The sequence below is a fragment of the Curcuma longa genome, chromosome 19, assembly GCF_044706935.1.
Source record: "Curcuma longa cultivar G26 ecotype Majalengka, Jawa Barat chromosome 19, ITB_CL_G26_1.1, whole genome shotgun sequence".
NCBI classification, from domain to species: domain Eukaryota; kingdom Viridiplantae; phylum Streptophyta; class Magnoliopsida; order Zingiberales; family Zingiberaceae; genus Curcuma; species Curcuma longa.
In genome coordinates, this window is record NC_133879.1 from 7,676,862 (window position 1) to 7,701,734 (window position 24,873).

Genomic DNA, 24,873 nt, shown 5'->3' on the forward strand with positions numbered 1-24,873 from the left:
GCCACCTTGCACGAGCAATCAAGGTCGCGCATGTGGCACCTTACGAGTAATGATAGATAACATGAAAAATTGTAGCATCAATGTAATATGACAGTCAATGCAAGTGGGTCCGTGATATGCAATGGACCCCGCATGCAATCAAGTGTAGTGTAGCTCATACTACAATTTTCATGCTATCTATCATTACTTTTATTTTCCTAGTATTAGCACTGCGAAGGATGAATAATCTATTATTCATAATAATATTTTTAATTTTTAAATTCGTCCTCCAATTAAACATGACATTTGTCTTTATAAATCTAAGACACGGCAGCTGAAAGGAAGAGGTCGGTGGGTGATCAAAACATGAAGCTTCATCACACCTCTCTCTCTCTCTCTCTCTCTTGCTCGATGACGTTGACTCTCCATCCACCAACAAGTCTTCTTAACTCGACCAGACGCCGCTACTGCGCCATTTTTGTTGAGATCCAATCCAACACGAAGCGAGCACCTCCCACGGCTTGCTTTCTTCTCCCTGCCGGAATCGAATGGTTGAATCCGACCAAACCACTTCCATCGCAAGGTCAAGGTACACGTTTTTTCCCCTCTCTTCAAGCAAAAGTCCATTTACGAACCAACCCCACCGATTTCTTTTCATTTAATTACTTCCTTTTTAGTTGCTGCTCAGCATCCAGGTCCCCAATTCCAGGCCTCCGGGCACCAACCACCCCCTCTGCCCCTTTCCCACCATCTGCCCAGAGGAATCTTCCCCTCTCGCCGTGTAAAGCTTGCTCCTTTCTTCGATCTCGTTGCCCTTCTCTCTGCCCGAGGAGATTTGAGGGGTCGGAGCGGGGTTATGGCCGGCGGCTTTCGGGTTCTGCCGCTGCTGATCCTTTGCTCTCTCTTCCAGGGGATCCTTGGAGTGGAAAACCAACCCAATCGCCCCACGGAGAGGATTTCCGGTGAGCTTTGAATTAAAAATTTTATTTTTTGTTTCTGTTTATTTTGTGGATAGCTCTTGTTTGAGATTAGATCTGAACTTGGAGGCATTCGATTCAACGGCTGCCCTTCTCCTTGCTTATCTACTTTTATTTTTTTTCCTCCTTCCTGAAACCAAGTCGGTTACTTCTACTCTTCCTGTGAGATGTGATTGACGATGATTATTCTTTTTCTTTTGTTTTCCGTGAAGTTGAGACTGCAGAGACAAATTTTAATTGATTAACTTGATCCCAAATTAGAGAATATTTACAGTTGCTTCATTCATCAAGTTGGTAGAAGTAAGTTTTCTTCTGATGCCAACTTAGTTTGCCTTTTCTTTCCTTTTTACGAGAAACCAATTTGGGTTTTTTCTTTTTTTTTGACTCGAGTTCTACTCTTCCTATAAGATGTGAGTTTATGATGGTTTTCTTCTTTTCCTGGAAATAAGATTACAGATGCAAATTTGACTGACTAGCTTGATCTCAAATTATAGGGCTTGTGGTGTTTCCTAATTCATCAATTTGGTAGAGCTATAAAGTTTTTTGCTTTAATTATGCCTGGATATGGAGAATGTTTGTGGTTTTTTTGCTTCTGCACAATGTGGTTTAATAAGAAATTACAGAATTTTTTGCTTAATTCACCATTTGATAGCACTTGTTTGTGGTTTGCTTCTATCTCTTCTATCTTGTTTAAGAGTGGCTTGATATGGAGTTCGTAATTTGAATATACTCTTAGTAATTTAAATTGTCTTCCAAAAAATTCTTGCTTGATCATGATCCATGGATTCATTATGTTTGTGAACATTTTACCTAATTATTATGAAAACCTTTGCTATGAAAGCCATTTTGGGGCTTCATTTTAGCAGTTTTTCCAAAGGGGCAACTTGAGTTTGGGTTCTTCCCATAGAGGGAAGCTTTTTTTTTTTTTGCCCAAATCTTACTTTTTCTTCACATACCCAAAAAACCCTGCACGGTGAACTAAGAAGAGCGAGAGAAGCATATAAATCCTTCTCTTCTCCAACCTTTTAATGGTAATATTTGCTTCTTAAAAAGTATAACAATCAATTTGTAAGAGCAAGAGATATACATAATTTTTTTTATATTTAAAATGGACCATTAAGGTGGTTTTTCCTTGCCTTGAGCAAAAAACAAAATCTCTTTCTAGAACAAATCATGCCATTTTGGCAAGAAATTTATCAAAGGTTTTTTAGAAGTCTCAAGTGGATTATTTTATATTTTTTAGTTGTGCCTCAAGGGGATTTTGACAAAACTGTTCGTGTCATTTTAACAAGAAATTCATATCAGAGGCAAGAGTTGTAGGTGGACTATTCATGTGCAAGTTGAAATGGACCATTAAGGAGATTTTGATAGACATTCCTTGATTGCTAAAGTTACATTTTGGCTAGAAGATCATATCAGAGCTTCCTAGGAGTCTCAAATGGTTTTGAATTGGAAACAAATCATCTTTTGAATTGATTTTTCCCCAAAGTGAGTTATTTTGAGTCATCAAAATTTCAAATCAAAATTGATCTTTTGAGATTCCTAGAAAGCTTGTAGTATAATTTCCTAGTCAAAAATGACATGATTTGGTTGATTAAAGAGTTCTTGTTAAAATATCCTTGATCTTCCATTTTAACTGGGAAACACATGAATATTGTACTTGAGACTTCTACAAAACCTCTTGTATAATTTTCTTGTCAAAATGACACGATTGACATGATTTGGGCCATCAAGAAGCTTTCCTTAAAATGTCCTTGATGATCTATTTCAACTTGAAAACACACAAACAACTCACCTCTAATATGACTTTCTTGCTAAAATTCGATGATTTGGTCCATCAAGTAGAATTTTGAAGATACTCCTTGATGGTCCATTTGAATTAAAAGAAAATCTGGGTATATCAATATATATATATATCTTAACAATATATATATATATATATATATATATATATATATATATATATATATTTCAAAATGGACAAGTTTTCACCATTACAATAATTAAAAAAATAGAAAGATTTTGTTTGCTAAATCACAGGTGTTTTGAATCTATGGAGAGAGCTGCATGATTTGAGCAAAATAAAGGATCACGTGCCTTTTGGGGGAAATCAAAACTTAAAGCATTGTTTGGGAAATCTGCCTTATTTTTCTTGTTTAGGGATTAATCTAGGATAAACTTAATATCAAGATTTGCAAATTTGAATTATTGTATGAAAATTTGCAACTGGAAAAGCATAAAAGCATATGCATTTCTGTCCAATCTCAACTTTCTAAAATGTGGCTATCACACTCAAATTATGGCTAATATCATAATTTGATGTCAATGTGGATAAAATCATCAGGTTATGGAAAACATTAAGATAGAAATATTTAGGTATTGAAGGTTACGTCAAGGTTTATGGTTTCAGCATTATTGCATCTCAATTTCACCGTCAGCACATTACTATCAGAGGGGCATGGTATGGCAACTGTAACCTTGATGTTCTAATACAGTTTGATATAATCCACACTTAGAAACAGCTGTGGTATCAAGATAAAACTCATGCTCAAGATTAAAGAAGCCCTTAATTTCTTATCGGCCTAATTCTTTATCCTCCCTTCTCTTTGATAATCTTAGGCAGCCATTTCAGATACTCATACTAGAGCAACTTAGATTATAACAATGGCTGAAAGTGAAAGTGCCTTACGTTATGTGTGTTGCCTCTTTTATCAACTTTACATCTTGACGATGCAACAAACTTAGATTTATTAGATATTTTGATAATGCTTAAAGGGCAAATTTTCAACGGATTGTTTTAGCTTGTAATATAAGCATATGTCATTGTTTCTCACTTCTAAGTAAGACCTACCTTTTAGACCCCAAATTATAACTAAAATTACTCTTGGACAATGTTCATGGTTAAACATATATCACTGTTAGATTGCTAAGTGTCTTTTACTGCAGGGAGTGCGGGCGATGTTCTAGAGGATGATCCTGTTGGCAGGTTGAAGGTGTTTGTGTATGAGCTACCTAGCAAGTACAACAGAAAGATTCTCCAAAAGGATCCCAGATGCCTCAATCACATGTTTGCTGCTGAGATATACATGCATCGTTTTCTGCTCTGAGCCCTGTCAGAACTTCTAATCCCGAAGAAGCTGATTGGTTTTATACCCCTGTTTATACAACTTGTGACCTAACTCCTAATGGACTCCCATTACTAGAAATCACCACGGATGATGAGAAGCGCAATAGAGTTGATATCCTCTACTTGGCCTTACTGGAACAGAACTGAAGGGGCTGACCATTTCTTTATCACACCACACGATTTTGGTGCATGTTTTCACTACCAGGTGAGTTTTCTATGGTAGATTTCTTTTACTATTTCACATTGCCTTCTTATAATCATCAAATCTGATACTATAGGAAGAAAAAGCTATTGAACGAGGAATCTGCACTTGCTTAAGCGTGCCACACTGGTTCAGACCTTCGGGCAACAAAATCATGTTTGCTTGAAGGATGGTTCAATTGTTATTCCTCCATATGCCCCTCCACAGAAAATGCAGGCTCATTTGATTCCTCCTGACACTCCTCGTTCCATCTTTGTTTATTTCGGGGCTTATTTTACGATGTAGGGAATGATCCAGAGGGCGGATACTATGCAAGGTGAGCTTTAACTACCGACAAGTTTAGTCAATTCATTTCTTTATGTAAAACTTAAGATTACTGATGTTCAACCGCATACCTTACTGCTTTCTGTTTGAATAGAGGTGCCCGGGCATCCGTATGGGAGAACTTCTCAGACAAACCCACTCTTTGACATCTCTACGGAACATCCTACCACTTATTCCCGAAGATATCCAGCGAGCAGTATTCTGCTTGTGCCCCTTACAGTTGGGCTCCATGGAGTCCTCGTTTGGTGGAAGCAGTAGTGTTTGGCTGCATACCGGTAGTGATAGCAGATGATATAGTGCTTCCATTTGCAGATGCTATACCATGGGAGGAAATTGGTGTGTTTGTGCCAGAGGAGGATGTGCCAAAACTGGACACCATCCTAACCTCAATACCAATAGAGGTAATTCTGAGAAAACAGCGCCTCCTCGCCAACCCGTCGATGAAGCAGGCGATGTTGTTCCCACAACCGACCCAATCTCGCGACGCATTCCATCAGATACTGAATGGACTGGCTCGGAAGCTGCCACACGAGGAATCTGTTTATCTCAAACCAGGTCAGAAAATTCTGAACTGGACTGCTGGTCCCAAAGGAGATCTGAAGCCTTGGTAGAAAGCCTCAGGCTTCGGCTTTGTTTAAAGGTGCTTCTTTTGTTGCTGTTGTTTTCAACTACATCTGCTTTATACTTTGTTGCTCATACTTTCTTTGAAGGTAACCTTTCTGTTCCTGCCAAGGCACTGCCCATTTTCCCTCTTAGCTGTTTATAAGTAAAAACTATAATTTTGATCAAGAAATTTTAACCTCATAGGAAACCTCGTTATTTGGCTCTTTCCGAGTGAGAAAATAGTGACAATGGCTATAGATCTACAAAGGAACAGCATTAAGAACCCATAGGATTGAGCCAAAAAAGGCATCTTTTTATTTTTATTCCTCTGAGAAAAATAAGACTGCAGTAAAAAAACATCTAGATTTCAGAAACAGTTGTAGTAATATAAAACCACTTAATCCGCAGTAAAATAGTTAAGAAATCATTTTCGATCTTGTCCAGATGATTCGCAGTTCTTGTCTGTACGTACGCGAACATGGCGACGAAAAGAAACATAAAAAATCCTTAAAATTGAGTAAACGATAAAAAATCCGCTTACGTGAGATTGGCACAGACGCTACAGGCTGCGGTGGCGGCGACGGATCATCTTCCTCTTCCTCCTCCTCCTCGAAGTCCGAGAACTATCCATCCTCGGCAGCCTCCTCTCCCTCCGCAGAACATTCCTCATCGTCCAAAACGACTCCTTTCCCCTCGGCTCGCCTCCCACTCCTTTATCTTCTTGAAGTCGCCGGCGAGCTTGCTCCACCGCTTCCGGCACTGCACCGCACCCCGATTCACGCCGTGCCGCCGGCAGTAGGACGAGACCGACGCCCACTTAGGCTCCACAGGCCCGGCCGCCGCCGTTCCCACCTCCCCACCACCGCCTTCCCTCCCGCGCACCCTTCCGCGGCTCTCCACCACGCGCTTCCCCTGGATCAGCACCAGTATTCTCCTGCCTGGTCCACCGCGGCAGCCGCGGCGAACGCCCCCCTCCCGGTCCTCCGCCGCCCCCGCCACTGTCGCGGCCGTTGGAAACCCCAGCCTCGACGGCGTTCGTCATCGCGCGCAACGCAACGGACGACGACCCGCGACGATCACGACGATCCCGGTAAAACCCACGTGAAACACTTAACGGTGCATTAACAGAATCAGGCGGGCGCCGTCATCGGGTAGTCTTTCCAACGGGTTTAGTTTATATTAAGTTTAAGTCTTTCCAAATTTAAATTCAGTTCATCTTTAATTTTTTATCATCCCTCTAACCAAATAAATCCACCATGTCATATAAGAAAAAGAAATTAACTAACGGATTAAATTATCATATCAAACGACTACTTTTGACTCTTTTATTGAGTCAATTGATTGAATTGTTGATTGTTAAGTCTTTGCCTAAATTGAGAATTGCCTTCTTCCAGCTCACAAGTCTTATTTGTCTCTCGGATGCACCCAACACTCGACTCATTTTACATGTTAACATTTACTCTTTAACTCTTCGTCTACATAGTTTGCATCCATTAGGTGAGCTACTACCTTGATGTTCCTTATCGTACTATCTCTCTCGGATGTCTAATAACATTCTTCTCCAATCTCCAATGAACTTTGAATCATTAAGTCAATCTCCAATTTCGATCGCACTAAGTCTTCGAATGTATTTCACCGAGCTTCGGTATGTGATATGACTTAATACACACATCAAATACAAAAAAAAATCCTAACTTAAATATTTTATTCAAGCATCAAAATTCAAGCTCGAACTCGATGACTAAGAGCACAATTGCAATAACAAACAATTCTTAAAGCCTCTTCTACAATTGTTAAGAATTATTTTTTCTTCACTTAATTTGGTACCAACACTTTTCATGTATCCAACCGCACTACCTTTGCTTCTCGCATGATAGATCATTCATACACAAACACAAATTTCATAATTGTATCATTGTAAATCTATTGATGTCACTTTAAGCAATTTATTTACTTTCCATCGTTGGATCCTTCAAAGAAATAAACACTCCAAAATCATGTTTTAACCGCTCAAGTAAACAACCTGATGACAGAACAATTGTTTACATCTTTCATTCCCTACTCTTCTATCCACAATCTATGCGACCTCCCATCGCCTGAGGAGAATAACTATTTCAAGAACATTGATGATAGAAACAATCGACCAAGAACCTAAAGCTACACTAGTATAAGTACATGAAAACAAAAAATTAGTAGAACATAATTCGAGCAAGAATCAATTTCTTCAAGCATTGAATATAATTCTACATGCATGACGTGGAGCATTCGAGGGACCATGGAACATAGAACATAGAAGAGCCAAGGGAAGTATACTTCAAAAGCAAAAATGTGAAAGATGACAGAAAGAGGTGCAGTGGGCTCGGTGTGCATCCTAATGACATGAGGACAAAGGAAGATAATGATAAGGTAAACTCAAAGAGAGTTATGTATTGAGAGAATGTATCTTGGGATGAGGGTGCTCTCATCATAGACTAACTCAATCTTAAAGTGGTCAAGTATGTGTCAGTTAATTGGTTACCAATTGACTAAAGGTTGAGTTAGGTACTCAACGATCAAACAAATTAAATTTTGAGCAATGATACACTACATGAAAATACAATATGAAAATACAACATGACACACTATAGACTTGGATCCCACATCCATGTAGTGAGTCTCACATTCATGTAGTGTAGTGTGTCATGTTGCATTTTCATATTGTGTTTTCATGTGGTGTATCATTTCTCTTAAATTTTTATTTTTGATTATCTAATTCAATTGACTGTAAACTTTCAAATCCCAAATGAGGATATTTTTGGATTAAGGTCGGATTATGGTATTAATAATCGTCTTGGGCTAATTAGCTAGTGAGATAGAATGTTTCTATTTATGACTAAGTCAATTAATGAACTGACTTATCAATGATCAATTAACTTGTAGAAAAAATTTAGTCGACGGCTATAAGATTCAGATTGTCAAAATCATGATGGAGCAAAACGGTCTAATTTGTTGACAATTATTATGATTAATCAATTGGTGGTAAGTTAGTAGTCGACTATTAGATGTTAAGCAACAACGATAATGATCGAAATCAACATCTATAAAAAGGAGAACATGGAGTCAAATTAAAAGCTATCATTCCCAATATACTTATAAGCATCCTTGAGCTTCATTATAATTCTTTCTGGCTTTTTTAGGGTTCCATTGTAAATCTTCCAAGCGATTATAAAAGATTTTCCCACTTTAGTGCCTTTATTGAGAAAGAGAAAAGTTAGCGGTTGTTTGAAGACCTAGGCCGCAAACATAGCAACTCATGTAAATCATGTTAAACAGGGGCGGAGCCAGGATGTTTGCCGAGGGGGGGGGGCATTTTTTAACATCGCATTATCACACTAATAAAATAAATTTTGAATTAACTAAGAAATAAGTTACATTCAACGCAATCTAAGTTGCGCTCTTCGCTTTTTCATAGACTCAAATTCATCTATGACAGAATTGACATCAAAACTGCGAGCAATATCCTTCTCAATATACATTATCAAAGAACTTGATAAGAAATCATCTTTCATTTTGTTCCGCAACTTATTCTTCATAATTTTCATTGTAGAAAATGCACGCTCTGATGTTGCAGTAGAAACTGGTAGAGTCAAAATAAGTCGAATCAATTTGTCAAGAAAAGAATAACTTCGAACCACGTCGACATGACTTCATCTTCATCACAGCCCTCCCCAATTCCCGCCCGTTTCTTCTCTGGAGGTGTGGGGAGGACGTGGCTTCTGGACTAGCATCTTCACGCCCACACACCACCGTTCTTCGATCCCAAATGACAGCCGCAGTCATCGTGCCCAGCTCCGCACCCGCCGTGGTTCACCTGGCCCGCGTCCGCTTTCTCAGGCCCGGCTCCCCCTCTTCCTCCTCCCCTTCAGGCCTCGTCGTCTACTGGATGTTTCGCGACCAGCGAGCCGCCTACAATTGGACCCTCCTCCACGCCGCTGATCTCGCCGCGCGCTCCGCCGTCCCCCTCTCCGTCGCCTTTTGCCTGTCACGCCAATTTCTCGGCGCCCACACCCGCCAGCTCGGCTTCATGCCTCGCGCTCTCCGCCCTCTCTCTCGCCGCCTTGTAGCCCTCGGCCTCCCCTTCTTCCTCCTCCGCGGCAACGCACCCGATGTCCTCCCAGTTGCACATTTTTTCAGGCTATGTTTACTTGGTAGTATGGATGGAGAAAGGAAAGGATTCTTTTCCCCTTCCTTGGGGAAAATAAATCACTGGGGAAAAGAAAGGAAATCCCTCGCCGCAGGAACCGCAGGAAGAGTAAACGGAGGATTTGCGTTCCGCAGGAGGCGACGAGGAGGGAGAGAAGAAGAAGCAAATACAGGCATGAGATTTACTCATGATGGTCGCCAAAGACCTGCTTGTAGAGGATAAAGTTGGGCCATAGGTGGAGGGCGTGCTCGTAGTGGAGGTTGGCAGGGAGGGAGTGGATCTTGCGCTTGACGTGGAGGAACTGGTGGCGCATGTTGTGGATCTTGACGGAGATGTCGCGCCAGGACCAGAGGAAGGGGAAGGCGTTGGGGTCTCGGAGGTTGTGGGCGGCATTCACCCGGTCGGCGATCGGCTGGAACTTCTTCTCCCGCCTGCGGAGCCGAGCGACGAGGAGGGCGCCCTGGGACGAGGGAGCCGACGGCGATAGAAAGGCCGCGTACTCCCGAATAAGCGTCGCCTCTTCCTCCGCCCTCCACTTCTTCCGCTTCATCACCGGCGGGCAACGACTGCTTCCAAAAGATCGACCGCCGGGAGAGAACACTACTGGCGACGTCGGTTACCGATTTGGCGTAGGGAAAGAAAACAAAAAAATACCGACAGGTGTACGCACCAATGACGCTGGACGGCGGATGAGGAGGAGCGGCAAGTGCCCTCGATGGTGATGCAGAAGACGAGAACGAAGAAAAGGAGGACGATGGCGAGACGAGAAAGAAGAAACGGAGGTTTTTTTTTTATTTTTTGTCCGTCCGTCCACGTTCCGCCCGATTTCGGGGTGACCGATTTTGGAGAAAAATTGATCCGCGGACGGATGAAATTCCTTTCCTTCCTAAAAACTTCGAGAGGTAAACGAGGAATGCATGCATGCAAAGGAAATCTTTCCGCGGTTTCTCTTTCCACACCTCCAAGTAAACTGGGCCTCAAAGTCAGGGGGCAGGGGGGCGATCGCCCCCAGGCGCCCCCTAGCTCCGCCCCTGATGTTAAATCTTGTTGTTTGGTTTGTTTATTTATTTTAATTAATTTTATTGTGTTTTGTTAAACTAACCAAACTAACATCCAAATAAAGTGGTGTAAAATCTTAAGAAATAGGGATGTCTACTATTCACCCCTATAGGTAGGGCATTTGATCTCCAACTCTTTAACTTCCTTGACATGTCATAACTTTCATCTTGCCAACTCTATGGTAGACTTCCATTATCAATTCTATGTTGTATTTTTCATTTGTTAACTCTCTATTAAATTTTTTATTGGTCAATACTCGTTGAACTTTTTATTTGTTAACTCTTGTTGGACTTTTCATCTACTAACTCTCTAATTGTCAACATTTATTGAAAACTTTCTATTTGTTAAAATTTGTCGAACTTTTTATCTACCAACGTCTATTAGACTATCTGTTTATCAACTTCTATTGGACTTTCCGTTGTCAATTATTGTTAGACTTTTCACCTGCTAACACATGTTGAACTCTAACTAATATTAACTATCTGATAAATTTTGATTCTACTTGACATATCAACCTAACTTAAACTCACCTCAATATGCATGTGCATATGATATGTAAGGAGGGAATTATAAAATTTAGAAATTAATGGAGCTTAATGTAATATTTTATGCTAAGGAAATAAACTTTATGGATGAATATAAATTATGATAAATAGAAGAATAAAAAATATAATAATTTTTTTAAACAAATGTCTCACCACAAATATACTTGCATGAAATGCTAAAAAGATAATTAATTTTTTTAAAATCAAAAGAGCACGGTATAAATTTCATGCCATATTGAAATACAATTAAAGAAATATGTTTAAACTTAATCTCTTTGTTTTAATCCATTAAAATATTAACCATATGTTTTCTCAAAAGGTGATTGCACCAACAACTAAAAGTTATAATATTTTATAAAAAATAAAAAAAGAAAACACATTGATTCGTGTCAAATTTTGAGATTAAATTTAAAATTTAGAAATAGTTACAAAAATTGTAAAAATATTAAAGATAAAATACAATTTTAAACAATAGATATATTTTTCATATACATATTTTATTATAAATACACATTTTCAGAAAAAAACGATATGGGCCGATGGTGGATAAAGGCCGAAGCCCAATAACCTTCTCTTCCACCTTCTAGTTATAAATCGGCGCGCGTCCTGTCTCTCTCTTCTACCCTCTCTCCATTCCATAGCTCGCCCTTCCCCGTTCTTCCGCCCCAAATCTCGTCGGGAGCAGCGGTATCGCTCGCGTCCATCAGGTGCTTGTGCTCTTTCTCTCTTTTCTGTTCTTCTCGTTCAGCAGATTGTTTTCTTCTCTCTGGTCATTCCTATTTTTGGTCCTTCACCGGTGAGTTTTCTTCATAAAGTTCTATTTTCTTTTGTCTTCTGCAGCAGACGAATATATTTAGAAGAGCGCGATCGTATAGATGTGAGCTCTGGCTTGCTAACTTATTTCTTCTGCTACGCTTCACTTATTGTGTTGGGCTTTTGGATGGGCCTCTGAGATATGTTGCAAAAGGTATCAATGTGCATACCATTTTTCCCCTTCTTCGCCATTTCTTCCATTTGTGAATTTAGAAATAAGGTTAAACTAGGGTTTTCTTTAGGAACTCAAGAAAGTTGCACTATTTTTATTAGTATCTCGACCTAACCTACATTTCATTTTGCAGCTACAAATGAAGAAATCAGTCCTTCCTGTGAAATCTATGAAGGGTTCAGGGAGCCAAAATCTTGGAAAGGAAGACTTAGAAAACCTTTTAAGTCACTATTTTGGTTATTCTGGATTCAGGGGAAAGCAGTTGGAGGCCATATATGCTGTATTATCAGGTTACTAGTTCTGCAGTTAGCTTGCCATTTGTGCTCTATAGTGAAACATGGATGGATGTTTTTTTTTTCTCTTAAACTGATATGCTATACTGTACAAATTTGAATGAGTGTAGTAATTAGTTCAATATTTGAAAACCTTCTGCAATTTTTGCAGGGCTTCTTCTTCACATTCTTAAGTTGGTTAACTTCATATTTAAGCTTCTTAAAATGCATATTTAAGTTCAACTTAATCCGAGCTTGACATTTCATGTTCAAACTTGAAAATTAGAAATGGGCAAGCTTGAACAACTCAATAAATAAAATGAAAAAAATTTGAACACATATGTGTTTAACTCGTTAATATTCATGAATAGATTGTGAATTCTTCGTGAACAATGTTGATGAATAATGTGCACGAACAAAGTTTTTGAATCATGTTCATCAATGAAACTCTTATTAGATTTGCAAATAAACAAAAAAGCTTTTAAAATGAACAAATAAGCTTGTAATATCAACCTCACTAAGCAACCAAACAAGTTTAAAAATGTAAACATGATAAACAATCAACCAAGTTCAAATTGAGAGTTTGATAACATTTAAACAAACCAAGCTCAAGCAAAGCTTAATCCAAACTCAAGTTCGTAAAAAAATAAACCAAGCCAAGCTTGAACAACCATTTCAACGGCTTGGTTCATTTCATACTTGATTTGTTTACATCCCTATTCATAAGTTTATTCATAACTTAGAATGGAGAAAAAATATTGTCGAATATAACAAAGTATAGAATACAATAGTCTCAATAACTATTGTAAAGAAAATGTTGCAAAATTCAAAGAATAAGTTGGGGGGGGGGGGGGGGGGAATTAAAGAATATAACTTAAAACTGATAGATCTAATATGGCATGGACCTGAATGATCTGAAATAAACAAAACAATTATTTAACAAAAGCAGGTGGTTTGAATCTCTATTGTCTTGAAGTAGTATCAGTCATAGTAAATGTTCCAACTACTCCTCTTGGGTTATTGTTACGGTACAAAGTTTCTAGGATTAAATTGAAATGCTATATTGTCTTCATTCACCACCATGATGCTGGAACAACTGATGTATCCAAAAATTGTATTATGGTGATTCAGTTGTCCCCTTTCCTATAGATAGGACGTAATTAGCCTAACAACTCGACAATATTAGTGGGGAATGTTGTGCCAACCATTGGAATTTGTAAGAAGTGTGAGAAAAAAAACGTGTATGGCCGACCACCACCATGCATTCATGCTAATTAATCACTATTCATGCTAGATAGTGCATGCCACTTGTCATTGCTCAATTCTAATTGCCAACATAGAACACTATAATATAAAAGGATGACATAATAAATATGATCATTTCACGTGATAATGTAGAGATAAATATGGTTACATTATAAGTATAAAATTCAAAACCATAGTAATTGAAATAATCATAAATCTCCACATAGCATAAACAATAAGAAAACTAACACATGATGACAAAATCTTTGCAGCCCATGTGAATAAATTTTCAAAAATATAATGATGAATAGTACAAAACTTGATTTCTCAACTTGACACCTTTTTGACACCTTGAACACTATCTTTAGAAGTATCTTGATGCAAGAGCAAAGGTGATGTTCCCTAGGGATAATTTGATAGGAGTGCAAATAATAACGAATGCTAAAGCAAAAAGGGGCAGGTAGCATGATATTGCAATATTGTCACATGAAATTTGCTAATCATCTCACCAATCCAAAGATATAACTAAAACTATATCTTAATAATATCTCATCTGTGCACCATGTTATAATTTAATTTTCTTTATTATTAGTGTTGGTTGTGCATGAACTTGTGAATTTCTCCCTATACTCCAATAGTATAGGAAGGTATGTGAGCACAGAAACACCTACCTATACATAACTTGCATACTCCCATTTACAAATTTGTTATATTAATAAAAGAATGCTTATCATCGTGTCATTAAGCTACTTAAGTTCCTTGACATTTAATTGTAATAACATAAAACATATGGTAATCGTAACATGCTAGCGTTTATCACTTGGTAATAACTATTCCTAAGATGGTTATCTAAGAAAACTAAGCAGCTTAGTACACACAATGACACGATAAATAGCTTATATATAATGCATGCATTAATTTGTCATTATCATGCGCTAACATAATCAATAGCTAGTAGTAGTTATACCACTAACTTTATGATATGCATTAATTAACTTAACAAATATGCATAAATCTATATGTATCCCATCGTGGTGTAACCCTAGCATATAGAGGTGGCTTGATTGGCTTGATATGGTATTTGACTTGATATGACATGATTTTTTCTCCAAGTACCTCAACACTTGGTCCGGGTCAGTATTAGGCGCGAGTGTTGCAACTTGCAAACTTTTGTTGGCACAAGTATGAAATATGTAGGTGAGTCCAACCTCTATATTTTTATGTTAAGAAAGCAAACTAGTTGTTAATATGATTTTTTACAGTAATATTAGTAAAATATTAATTTATTATTATTTATTCCTTTTAAAATATCTTTGTAATTTAAAAATAGTTAAAAATTATATATTAAAAAATTAGGCCATTTTGACAGTGCCATGCTGGAGCTTGACTTGACTCTAGTGGTTCAAACTATACGGCTATACTGGGCATGACTAGAATTGGCCTGAGCTCAACCCGACATGACCTATTGACACCTCTACTAGAATTGGCCGCCCAACCATGTTCCTCACAAGCTGAGCATCACTTGTTAACACCTCTGCTAGCATACATGCATATGTACAAAGGAATAAGTTTGAAACCTAACAAGTTTAGAAGCAAAGCCAAATAGTTGTGGGTAAAGAGAAATGCTCTGATCATCTTATAGGTTTTTAGTCATTAACAAATTGGCATGCCCAAATTTAACCATAATCATGGCCAAAAATGACACCAGTCAATGGTATATGGAAAACTCTTACATAAGAAAGGAAGAAGGGTTTTGAGACTTGCTGCCACTATGACTCATTGCTGCTGCTGCAATCACCTATTGATCATGTACAAAGGCCTCAATGGCACAAGAACGGTTATTTTTCATCGCCTGACATGAGGTTGCACACTGTTCATGGAGTGGAGAAAGGGTTTAAGAGACAGGTTGAGATCTTGCTATTATTTACGCATACTGCAAACTCAGAGGCTTTGTTGCTACTTAGCCTAAGAATTTTCTTGTACTGATGACTACTGTTGTCAAGCCAAGGAAGAAGAGGGCGAGAGAAATACTATGGATAGGAGGAAAAAGTGGTCAAATTATTACCACTGTAGATTAGTTAAGGTTATGTGAAGGGCAATTTCCTTTCCTCGAGTCTTGTTGATGAAGAAGATTTGACTACCATTACCACTCTTAGGTCCTTTTTGATAGGTTAATTAATCAATCTGAAATTTAGTTAATTCTTTATAAAAAAATAATTACTTAAAATATTTGAATAAATGACATGATCATTATAATGCCAATTTTAAACCCTTATTCTCTTTTTTTTTATTATTATTGGTCATTTGTCCCATTCACTTTTTGCATTGGCTTTTCCCTCTTTAAATGTTTGAGCCCTATGGATTCAGTATGATGCAGTTATTTATGTTACAGGAAAGGATTGTTTCTGCCTCATGCCAACTGGAGGTGGGAAATCTCTGTGCTATCAGATTCCAGCTTTAGCAAAATCTGGCATTGTGCTTGTGATCTCTCCACTGATTGGTGAATGCTTTCTATCTGTTTTATAATTTAGAAATCCTGATGTCAGATTTTATAAAAGAGGTTGCTTTCTTATTGTGCAAATTGCCAAACCAAATCAAGCACTCCTTATTAAGAATACCCAAACAAGGCCCCATTTATAAAAACTCCCTATCAACGCATCAACGCAATAAAATATCTTAATCAATTTCAAAACAATGTTTTAAGCAAAATATTTTTTATATTGTTTTTCCAATCAACACCATTTCGAGTTAACATTGGAATTCGAGTTTGGAGTTTTTAAAATTAGGGATCTAGTTGGAATGTATATGGAAGTATTTTCATTTTATTATTTTGAGTTCTTGACTGATAGCCATTCTCATTTCCTTTGTGCAGCACTCATGGTAAGCATGTTGACTATCAATTTATTTATTCATTCTCTTTTTAAATATTTCTTACAAGTTGCAAATTCATCTTTGCTTTAATGCTTAGGAAAATCAGGTTGAATTTTTGAGGAAGAAAGGTATTTCTGCTGAATTTCTTTCTTCAACACTATCTGCAGATGCCAAACAGAAGGTAGCAAATTGCTTTACATATAATTTTTAATTCTGTTTTCACCATGATAAATTTTTAGATACTGTTTTGTGTACACAATTTAGAACATGAGCAAATGACTTTAAAAGTATCAACATCAAAATCAATGTATCTCATGCAAGGTCTGAAGTATCATTCCATTCAAGTGATTTAGTCTTCAATACAAATGATAAACTTTTGGCAGCATGCTGTTTGCCGCTCAGTATGCTTCAAAATGTGTTTTAATCCAATAATCCCCTCTATCAATTAACTTCCTCAAATATAAGCCCTTAACAATTAAAACTTACAACAACAACAACAACAACCAAGCCTTATTCCACTAGGTGGAACAATTAAAACTTAATCAAATTAAAACTTTAAAGCACTAAGATAAAAATATAACAAATATTTAATTAATGATTATACCCTACTAATATCAAAATGTCATTTTGAATGAAGGTTTTGGTTTTTATAGCATCCTGGTGTGGGATCTTAAATCAAAATTAAATAGCCTTTTTTTTCTTTGGTTGATGCTTTCCCTTTTTTTTGTTCTCTCATCTTTTCATTGTGAACAACAGAAGAAATTGTTGGGTGAATTGTGGGCTAAAATAATGTCTGTATGAACCACATAATGACTGCCATTTACCCATGCTGATTGCTGACACAATATTGGTATCAGTCTATTGCGATCGCAAGGATGAGATGTTTCATCCATGTTGACTAATATCAATTGGCACTTGAAACTCTGAGCTCATGTATGAAGTGATTGTAAGCTAAAATGGACATTTAATCTAAATTCATTCTTTGATCACAAACTCAATGAGGCTAAGTAATATTATTCATGATCTAGAGTTTTATTCATTTTCCGTGCTTTTAATTTTGGAGTTATTATTTGTTTTGGTGGGATTTCCTCAACACATTGTTCATGAGATACTTTGCTTTATCATACATAGCTAGCTATTCGATTAAAAAATCTCCAGGCTTGATAAATTGGTTCGTTGGATATATGATGATGTACACATTTCGTTCATAACAAATCGAGTTTGACAAACAAAGTACTCAATAGATTTAGTAGAAATGTTTGTAATCTCAAAATGTTATGCTATTATCTTAATTATTTTTATCTTTCAACATCCTAATTTCTAAAATGATCCTTGTTTTCTAAATGGTAAATTCATTAATATAACACGAAACTATAAGGTTTTTATCAAATTTGTCCTCCACTCTAACTGTAATTATATTTTCTCCAATCTTCAAGTGCATAACACCCTAAAATTAATACATATAAATTGAACCCTGGGCAATCTTCTTCTTCGACTGCGATTATTAATAGAAAATATCCCTTATCTCTAGTTTATGGCATGAACCTAATCTAATAATAGTTTATGTACCTATTCTGAATTCCACTAAAAGAGACATGGAGATTGAAGAGTGGGGCAATGATCCATCACTAGCACGATAGAGATAAAATTTTATGTCTCATCCAAGAATTATATGGGAATGTGTACCTTGGTTGTCTCACAAGAGAGGGAACAATTGCAGAGGAATCAAAGGCTATTAGAATCTGGAACTAATTAAACAAGATTTTGGTTGGGATCTCCGTCATATACCTAACAATAGCCCAATCTTCTAAGATATGCTACAATATAGACTAAGTTCTCTATAAACAATAAAACAAAAATACTAAGATTTGTAATTAGAATAAATTAAAAGCACTCCATGATCTGGTTTGTTTTGTCAGATCATTCATTTAATTAATCTATTATTATTTTCATCATTTTTCTCCACTAAAGGGAGCTGTACTCATGATGAGATGTTGACATTTTTCTTTTAGTATGCTTTCCAATGATTAAGGAGTTATTGCATTGGCATCTTAGTTTTGACCTTAAAGTAATGAAATTTTTTCAGCATTTTTTTATTTGGTTGGCAAGGAATTATTGCATCTTTATGTTTTCTTTGGATTTCAATGAAAAAAATCTTTATCTTTTTGAGCGTCCCTTCCAATATGTGAGAAATAGTTGCATCTTCATTAGATCCTTGGAAAATTGAGCATTAACTTTATCAACTTCCTTTTTGCTTGCTCTTTTAAAAATATAAGGAAAAGCAGCCACCTACTATAAAACGAGAAGGTTCTTGGCAAGTCTATTGTAGTCCTAATGCCTGAAAATGTTAGTGCTGAGAATAGAACCTAATAATAAGATGAAAGGAACGTAGCCTAACATGAACATGCAAGGGCAAAGGCTCAAATGTTGTATAGTAAGCTGGCAAATCCTTCATAATTAAAATTAAATTAATATTTAAGTTGACAAGTTAAAATAAAGAAGCATTAGAATCAATATTTACCAGAGTGTAACTTAAATGGACAAGAACACTCTTAGAGGAGTATATTTAAGATGCTTCATGCTTACAACCACAAAAATATGAATTATAATAATCATTATTGATGTTGTCAAAAAGTTTAGCAACTTCAAGTTTACAGAACTACGGGATGAAATTTAAGGGTCACGAATCTAGGACTTTTTTTTTTATGTCCTATCGGGATGTTCACCTTTCTTATTTGAAGTGCCCTAAATCTTATCTAAAAGGAGGATCCGATCCTTCGTCGTAGAAGACAGATCTTTGGATTATGTCCTATCTCATGAGAGAACTTTACTATCCCTTTTAGTGCAATTGGGATATGGTTGAGAGACCTGGTCTTAAACTTGCGGTTGGCCTGATCCAGACAGCGTCTATGCCTCCTAATTGGGCTTGAGTGGCATAGTAGGCTTGACTTGTTCAGGCCGTCGAGGGTTGGGGTTATTACCGCAGCAACATGTGTTGCCGAGACATCTCAAAGTTATGTAACCGAGACTTCTAGGCTGAGATCCTTGGGGCCGAAACCTCTAGGCTGGAACCTTTGGGGTCGAAACATCTAGTATGAGACCTTTTGGGCCGAGACCTCTAGGGCGGGACCATTAGGGTTGAAACTTGGGACCTTTGGGGCCGAGAGCTTTAGACTGGGATCCTTGGGGCTGAGATCTTTTGGTTGGAATCCTTGGGGTTGAGACCTCTATGCTGGGACCCTTGGGATCGAGACTTCTAGGCCGTTGGGGCTGAGACTTCTAGGCTAGGATCTCTGGAACTGAGTTGAGACCTTTAGGTTGGGACCCTTAGGGCAGTGACTTCTAGGCTGATATCCTTAGGGCTGAGACCTCGAGGTTGGGATCCTTGGGACCGAAACCTCTAGGTTGGGAATCTTGGGGCTGAAACCTTTAGGCTAGGACTCTTGGGGCCGAGACCTCTAGGTCGGGATCATCTCCTAAGGGATGATTAGATGAAGACCACACTCGTTATATTGATTTGGCAACACTACCCTTACTCGGGATCAATTACTTAGAATAATTAGTATCTTTATGTCAATATAATTAATATCCAAATGTGTATCTCATATATGCTCAATAGAGCTCTATGCTAAAAAACAAGAGAAACAACTCTCTCTCTCTCTAGGTTTATAAGATGAGACTAATAAGAACTAATATTGGATACATATCCATAAAAGTGGTATGGATTTGTAATCGAATAATCAATATCTTGTATTCTTAGTAGATTATAAAACTTAATTTTCTCTTGAGTTCTCTTAGAGTATGAATGAGTTATAATGTATAAGTAATTTATAGCATGTTAACCATTCTTTGAAGTAACAAAGTCATTTGGTTGTTCTCTTATGATTTGCTTACCCAACCTAGTGGGAATAAAATAGGGTAGGGAGAAAAGAGGAAAGCAGGGTGGGGGTGGGGGTTCCATTGTGGCTATTTATCCTACCTTTGTTGAAGGAGAGGGAATGAGAAACAAACATATTGTGCCATTGCCTCCTGTGACCTCACCACATCTCCCACAATTTTTGGTATTATACACAAGTCCCCACAATGTTGTATTGTAGCCTTCAATCTTTGTTAAGGGGCAAATCAAATGCTTACTGCCTGAGTACTATGTACCACCTCAGTGATGGTGTTCACTCGCTTGATTATCCTTACTCGCAACTTGCTTGCCTTACCTTGCACGCAAATTGCTGACTGCTCCTAAGCTTCTTGAGCGGTAAAGACGAAGGAGATGTAATTGGGGATTTTTGCTCTTCTTAGTGCTACATTATCTTATCCATTGGGCTTTGGTTAGATGAATTTTTAGTAAAAAAATGTCTCCATGGAGAAGCATTTTGATGCCTCTTCGTTGGATTTCCATTGGGGTAAATGAGGGAGAACTCTATATTTGAGCTCACCTCTCCCCATGGATTCTCTTGGGGGTAAAGGTTGTAAAAATTTGCTTTGTTCTTAGGAGAAAAATAGTGGAGCTGGTTAACTTATGGTTATTAGGGATGCTTCTTAAAGGGACCAAGTTATCTTGGGATCCTTTTGAAGATATTCAACTGACTTAGAAGATCTTTGATTTAGGAGGAGGGTCATTGAATGAAGTAGAAACATTGGGTATTATTTTTTGTAGTAAATTTGGCGTCACTTTTAGATTCTTTCCATTTCAACTTGGGCTTGTATGATTTGGTCCATGGAATTTTGTGCTCGAGGTAGTACTTAATCTCTATAACTTTATGATAATATTTTTTGAGTTTAAAATAGCATTGAACCACTGCAACTTTTTTGGTTTACTCCTTTTTAAATAGGTGAAAAGAGTCGATAAATCTTTTTCAATTTCTATCCGAAGTTAATTATTAATGAATTGAACAAGGGTTGATATAAGTCCTTTCCTATTTTCATATTGCATCAGAAATAATTTTAATTGGATTAATATCCTGCTACTCAAGGCTTACATTGCATGTTTATCAATTAGTATGTAGTTGATTGATGAAGTTATGTGCGCACATCCCTCGTTAAGGCAATGTCTCATTTCAGACTAATATTTGATAGGTGTTTTTTTGTACTTGTTCTCATTCTATTTGAACAACACTATCCATGGCGAATAAACTTTGCTATGGCTCTCATTCTATTTGAACGACTCTACCCATGGCGAATAAACTCTGCCATGGCTACTCCCAAGCTAAATAAAGGAGGGTTGCGTTATGTTGCTAATTAATGTTAAATAAAGGCAAATGTTATGTATGGATTCGTTAAACCATTATGCTAATGTTAGATTGTTCCTCAAAAGGAACGCGTTATAGAGTTCGATTGTAACATCTTGGCAAGGACCACTATTCTATATGAGAACTTGAGTGTATTGTTAAATGTACAAGAGTTTTCACACCCTAAGTTGTATATGAGTAGACATTATAGAAATATTGGTTGTATTAGATTTGGAATATGAAATGTATGAATACTCATCAGCAAAACAATAGAGATAGTTGATACGATGATTAAAAGAAGAATTAATGTTTTGTGCTTACAAAAGACAAAATCGATAGAGAAGGCAAAAATAATATAGAACTCAGGTTTTAAGTTTTGATAAATGGGAAAAATAAGAAATGTAAAAATTATTTTTGTAGATAGTTTGTTAAAGGACGCAGTAGTAGGATTAATTAGGAAGGTAGATAAGATTTTAACTCTCAAAATAGTGATAACAAAAGAAATTATTAATGTAATAAACATATATATACCTTAAGTAGGATTAGATGAAGACAAAAAATATTTCTGGTAGATGAGATAGTATAAATTTTTTTAATAAATGAGATGATTTTAATAGGAGGAGATTTAAATAGATATATAGAGTAAAAAAATGAGGAATATGATAGGGTGCACAGGGGCTATGATTTTGGATCAAGAAATGAAGAAGGAATAGTTATATTAGATTTCGTGATAATATATTAACTTATAATAGTAATACATTTTTCAAGAAAAGACTAACATGTTTATGGTCAAAAGTGAATAATTAATTGCAAATTACTTTTCTTATGGTTAGGAAGAGATAATTTTTTTTTGTAAAGATGGTAAGATTATTCTTGGAGAAAACTTAACTACCTAATATACGTTATTGGTGTTAGTTACACGCCTCAAGTATAATATGAGTAGAAGGAAAACATGCACGACTCCTAGGATTAAGTGGTCGAAGTTAAAGGAGAAAATAAAGTGTCTTTATGGAGAGGGTAGTAGCACAAGTATTATGAGAAATACATCGTAACGCAACTACGATATAGGATGAGAAAGTATAAAAGAAAGTGGTGTAAAAATGAACAATCAATAAATAATTGTACACTTGTAAGAACGAAGAAAACTTAAAAAGTATGTAGTAGCCAAGAAAAGGGCTAAAAAAGCAATGAGTGAAGTCAAGAATGAAATTTTTATTAACAATTTGATAAAAAAGGAAAGAGATATTTATAAAATAGTAATTGTGAAAGAGAGGAAAACAATGTATGTTACTCAAATAAGATGCATTAGTGAAGAATGAGGAAATAAAGGAGCGATGGAAGATGTATTTTCATTAATTTTTTAATGAAGGTTAAGGTGATTTAGTTAAAAACCTTAATTAGGTTAGAAGAGTATACAAATTTAATTTTTTATCGGAGAATTCGAAACTTTAGAAGTGGAACATGTATTAAATGAAATGTAAATTGGGAAAACAATTAGACTAAATGATATTTTAATAGAGGTATGAAAGTGTTTAAGGAAACATAGTATTGAATGATTTATAAGTTATTCAACTTGAAAACGAGAAAATGTCTATCAATAGTGGCTAAGTACTTTAGCTTCCTATATAAAAACAAAGAAGGTGCATAAAATTGTACGAATTATAAAGGCATTAAGCTAATAAGCCATACTATGAAATCTTATGAAAGAGTAATAGAAAAATGATTAAGGAGACCAAGGTGATCAAAAATTAATTTGGATTAGTGCTTGAAAAGTTAACGGTATAAGCTATGCATTTTTTCAGACAACCGATTAAAAAACATTTAGGAAAAGAAGCAAGACTTACACATGATATTCATTGACATCGAAAAAGCTTATGACAATGTCGACAAAAATTATATGGAGAATTTTAAAAAAAAGGTGTTAGTGTATAGTGTGTATATATTAGAATAATTAAGGATATGTTTAATAATATAATTACATTAGTGATGACTCTTGGCAGTTTAGCTGAACCATTTCGTATAAAAATATGGTTACATTAAAGATCAACTATAAGTCCATATTTTTTTACACTAGTTATGGGTGAGTTTACTGGATACATCTAAAACACGCTATCATGATTATGTTGCTTGCAGATAACATTATTTTGGTCGATGAGACACGTGAAGAAGTAAATACTAAACTCGAATCTTGATGGGAGACATTAGAAGTTAAAAGTTTTTGACTTAGTAGAGTAAAGATAGAATATATGGAATTTAAATTTAGGATCATTTTGTTACCTATTATTGAAAGTTTTGAGTATTTAGGATCATTTTTATTAGAAGATTATGGGGTTAATAGAGAGGATGGTTTGTAGGACCGGTGAGATCGATAGGGGGGTGAATATCAATCGTTCACTTTTCTGTTGCTTCGCCTTTCGTTCATTCTATTAAGAGCGTTAGTACTTGCAGCGGAATATAAATAAACAAAGCAAAGAACAACTCGAGGTTTTTTATTTAGTTCCTAATTCCTCAGGGTTGGTATTCCGAGGCCTATGTACGGGAGACATCCGTCCACTAGCGAATCTCCTTTCTGAAATTTTTCTGTAGGCAGAGAAACCTTTTACAATTTTAATTACATGCTCAAATATGAAAGATAAAGCATAGCATGTAATAATACAAGCAAGCTAAATAGTCGATGGTCAGTTTGGAAGCCTTGAGCGTCTAGCACTCCTCCTAGGCTTTCCCGGTCACATGAGTAGAGTTTCGTTTCTTTTCCTTCGTGCACAATGTAGTAGTAGTTGAGAGATTGATGTTCAATTATGTTCTCAAAGCCTTCTTTTATAAGGATTTTTCGGTCTACCAATAAGTCTTATCGGTATATCGATCTTGGATAAAACTTGATCCAAAAGTTCAAGCTCTTCGTGATTCACAATTTCATTTTATCAAGTTTATCGGTCTATCGATCTTTGGCATCTGTCTACCGATCCAGGTGCCACGTCATCGATCTAGGTCCGAACCCAAACTCAGTCAACCAAACCTCGATTGGTCTATTGATCCTTCTTGGATTCGGTTCGACCCAAGTCAAGCTTGGTTCACTTCGGACTTGCTCCGGATGCATCTGATTTGCATTTGTTTGCTTTCTCAGTCTTGCTTCCAGCTCTAAGTTCTTGCAAGACAGGCATACACATACAAACCGATAACCTAGTCTAATCCTGTAAGTCTACCTAACTTACTAGGCTTACCTAAGCCTCATCCTATATATATGACCTATTAGATTTACCTCTTGTTTGGAGTTCC

The 24,873-nt window shown here is 36.6% G+C and overlaps 1 protein-coding gene and 2 pseudogenes across 1 annotated transcript in view; 2 read left to right on the plus strand and 1 right to left on the minus strand.

Moving 5' to 3' along the window:
- The first annotated feature begins 770 nt into the window (after nucleotides 1-770).
- Nucleotides 771-5,333, plus strand: LOC141812565 (putative beta-1,4-xylosyltransferase IRX10L; annotated as a pseudogene).
- Nucleotides 5,334-5,636: 303 nt separating this feature from the next.
- On the minus strand, nucleotides 5,637-6,254 carry LOC141812491 (trihelix transcription factor ASR3-like; annotated as a pseudogene).
- A 5,376-nt stretch (nucleotides 6,255-11,630) lies between these two features.
- The window catches only part of LOC141812566 (ATP-dependent DNA helicase Q-like 3), a gene marked incomplete in the record, with an annotated part of 48,024 nt that continues 34,781 nt past the window's right edge, over nucleotides 11,631-24,873 (plus strand). The window contains 6 exon segments of the mRNA XM_074700570.1: nucleotides 11,631-11,706; nucleotides 11,840-11,966; nucleotides 12,118-12,274; nucleotides 15,894-16,001; nucleotides 16,374-16,381; nucleotides 16,470-16,553. Coding sequence (XP_074556671.1) covers nucleotides 11,955-11,966; nucleotides 12,118-12,274; nucleotides 15,894-16,001; nucleotides 16,374-16,381; nucleotides 16,470-16,553 — 369 coding nt within the window.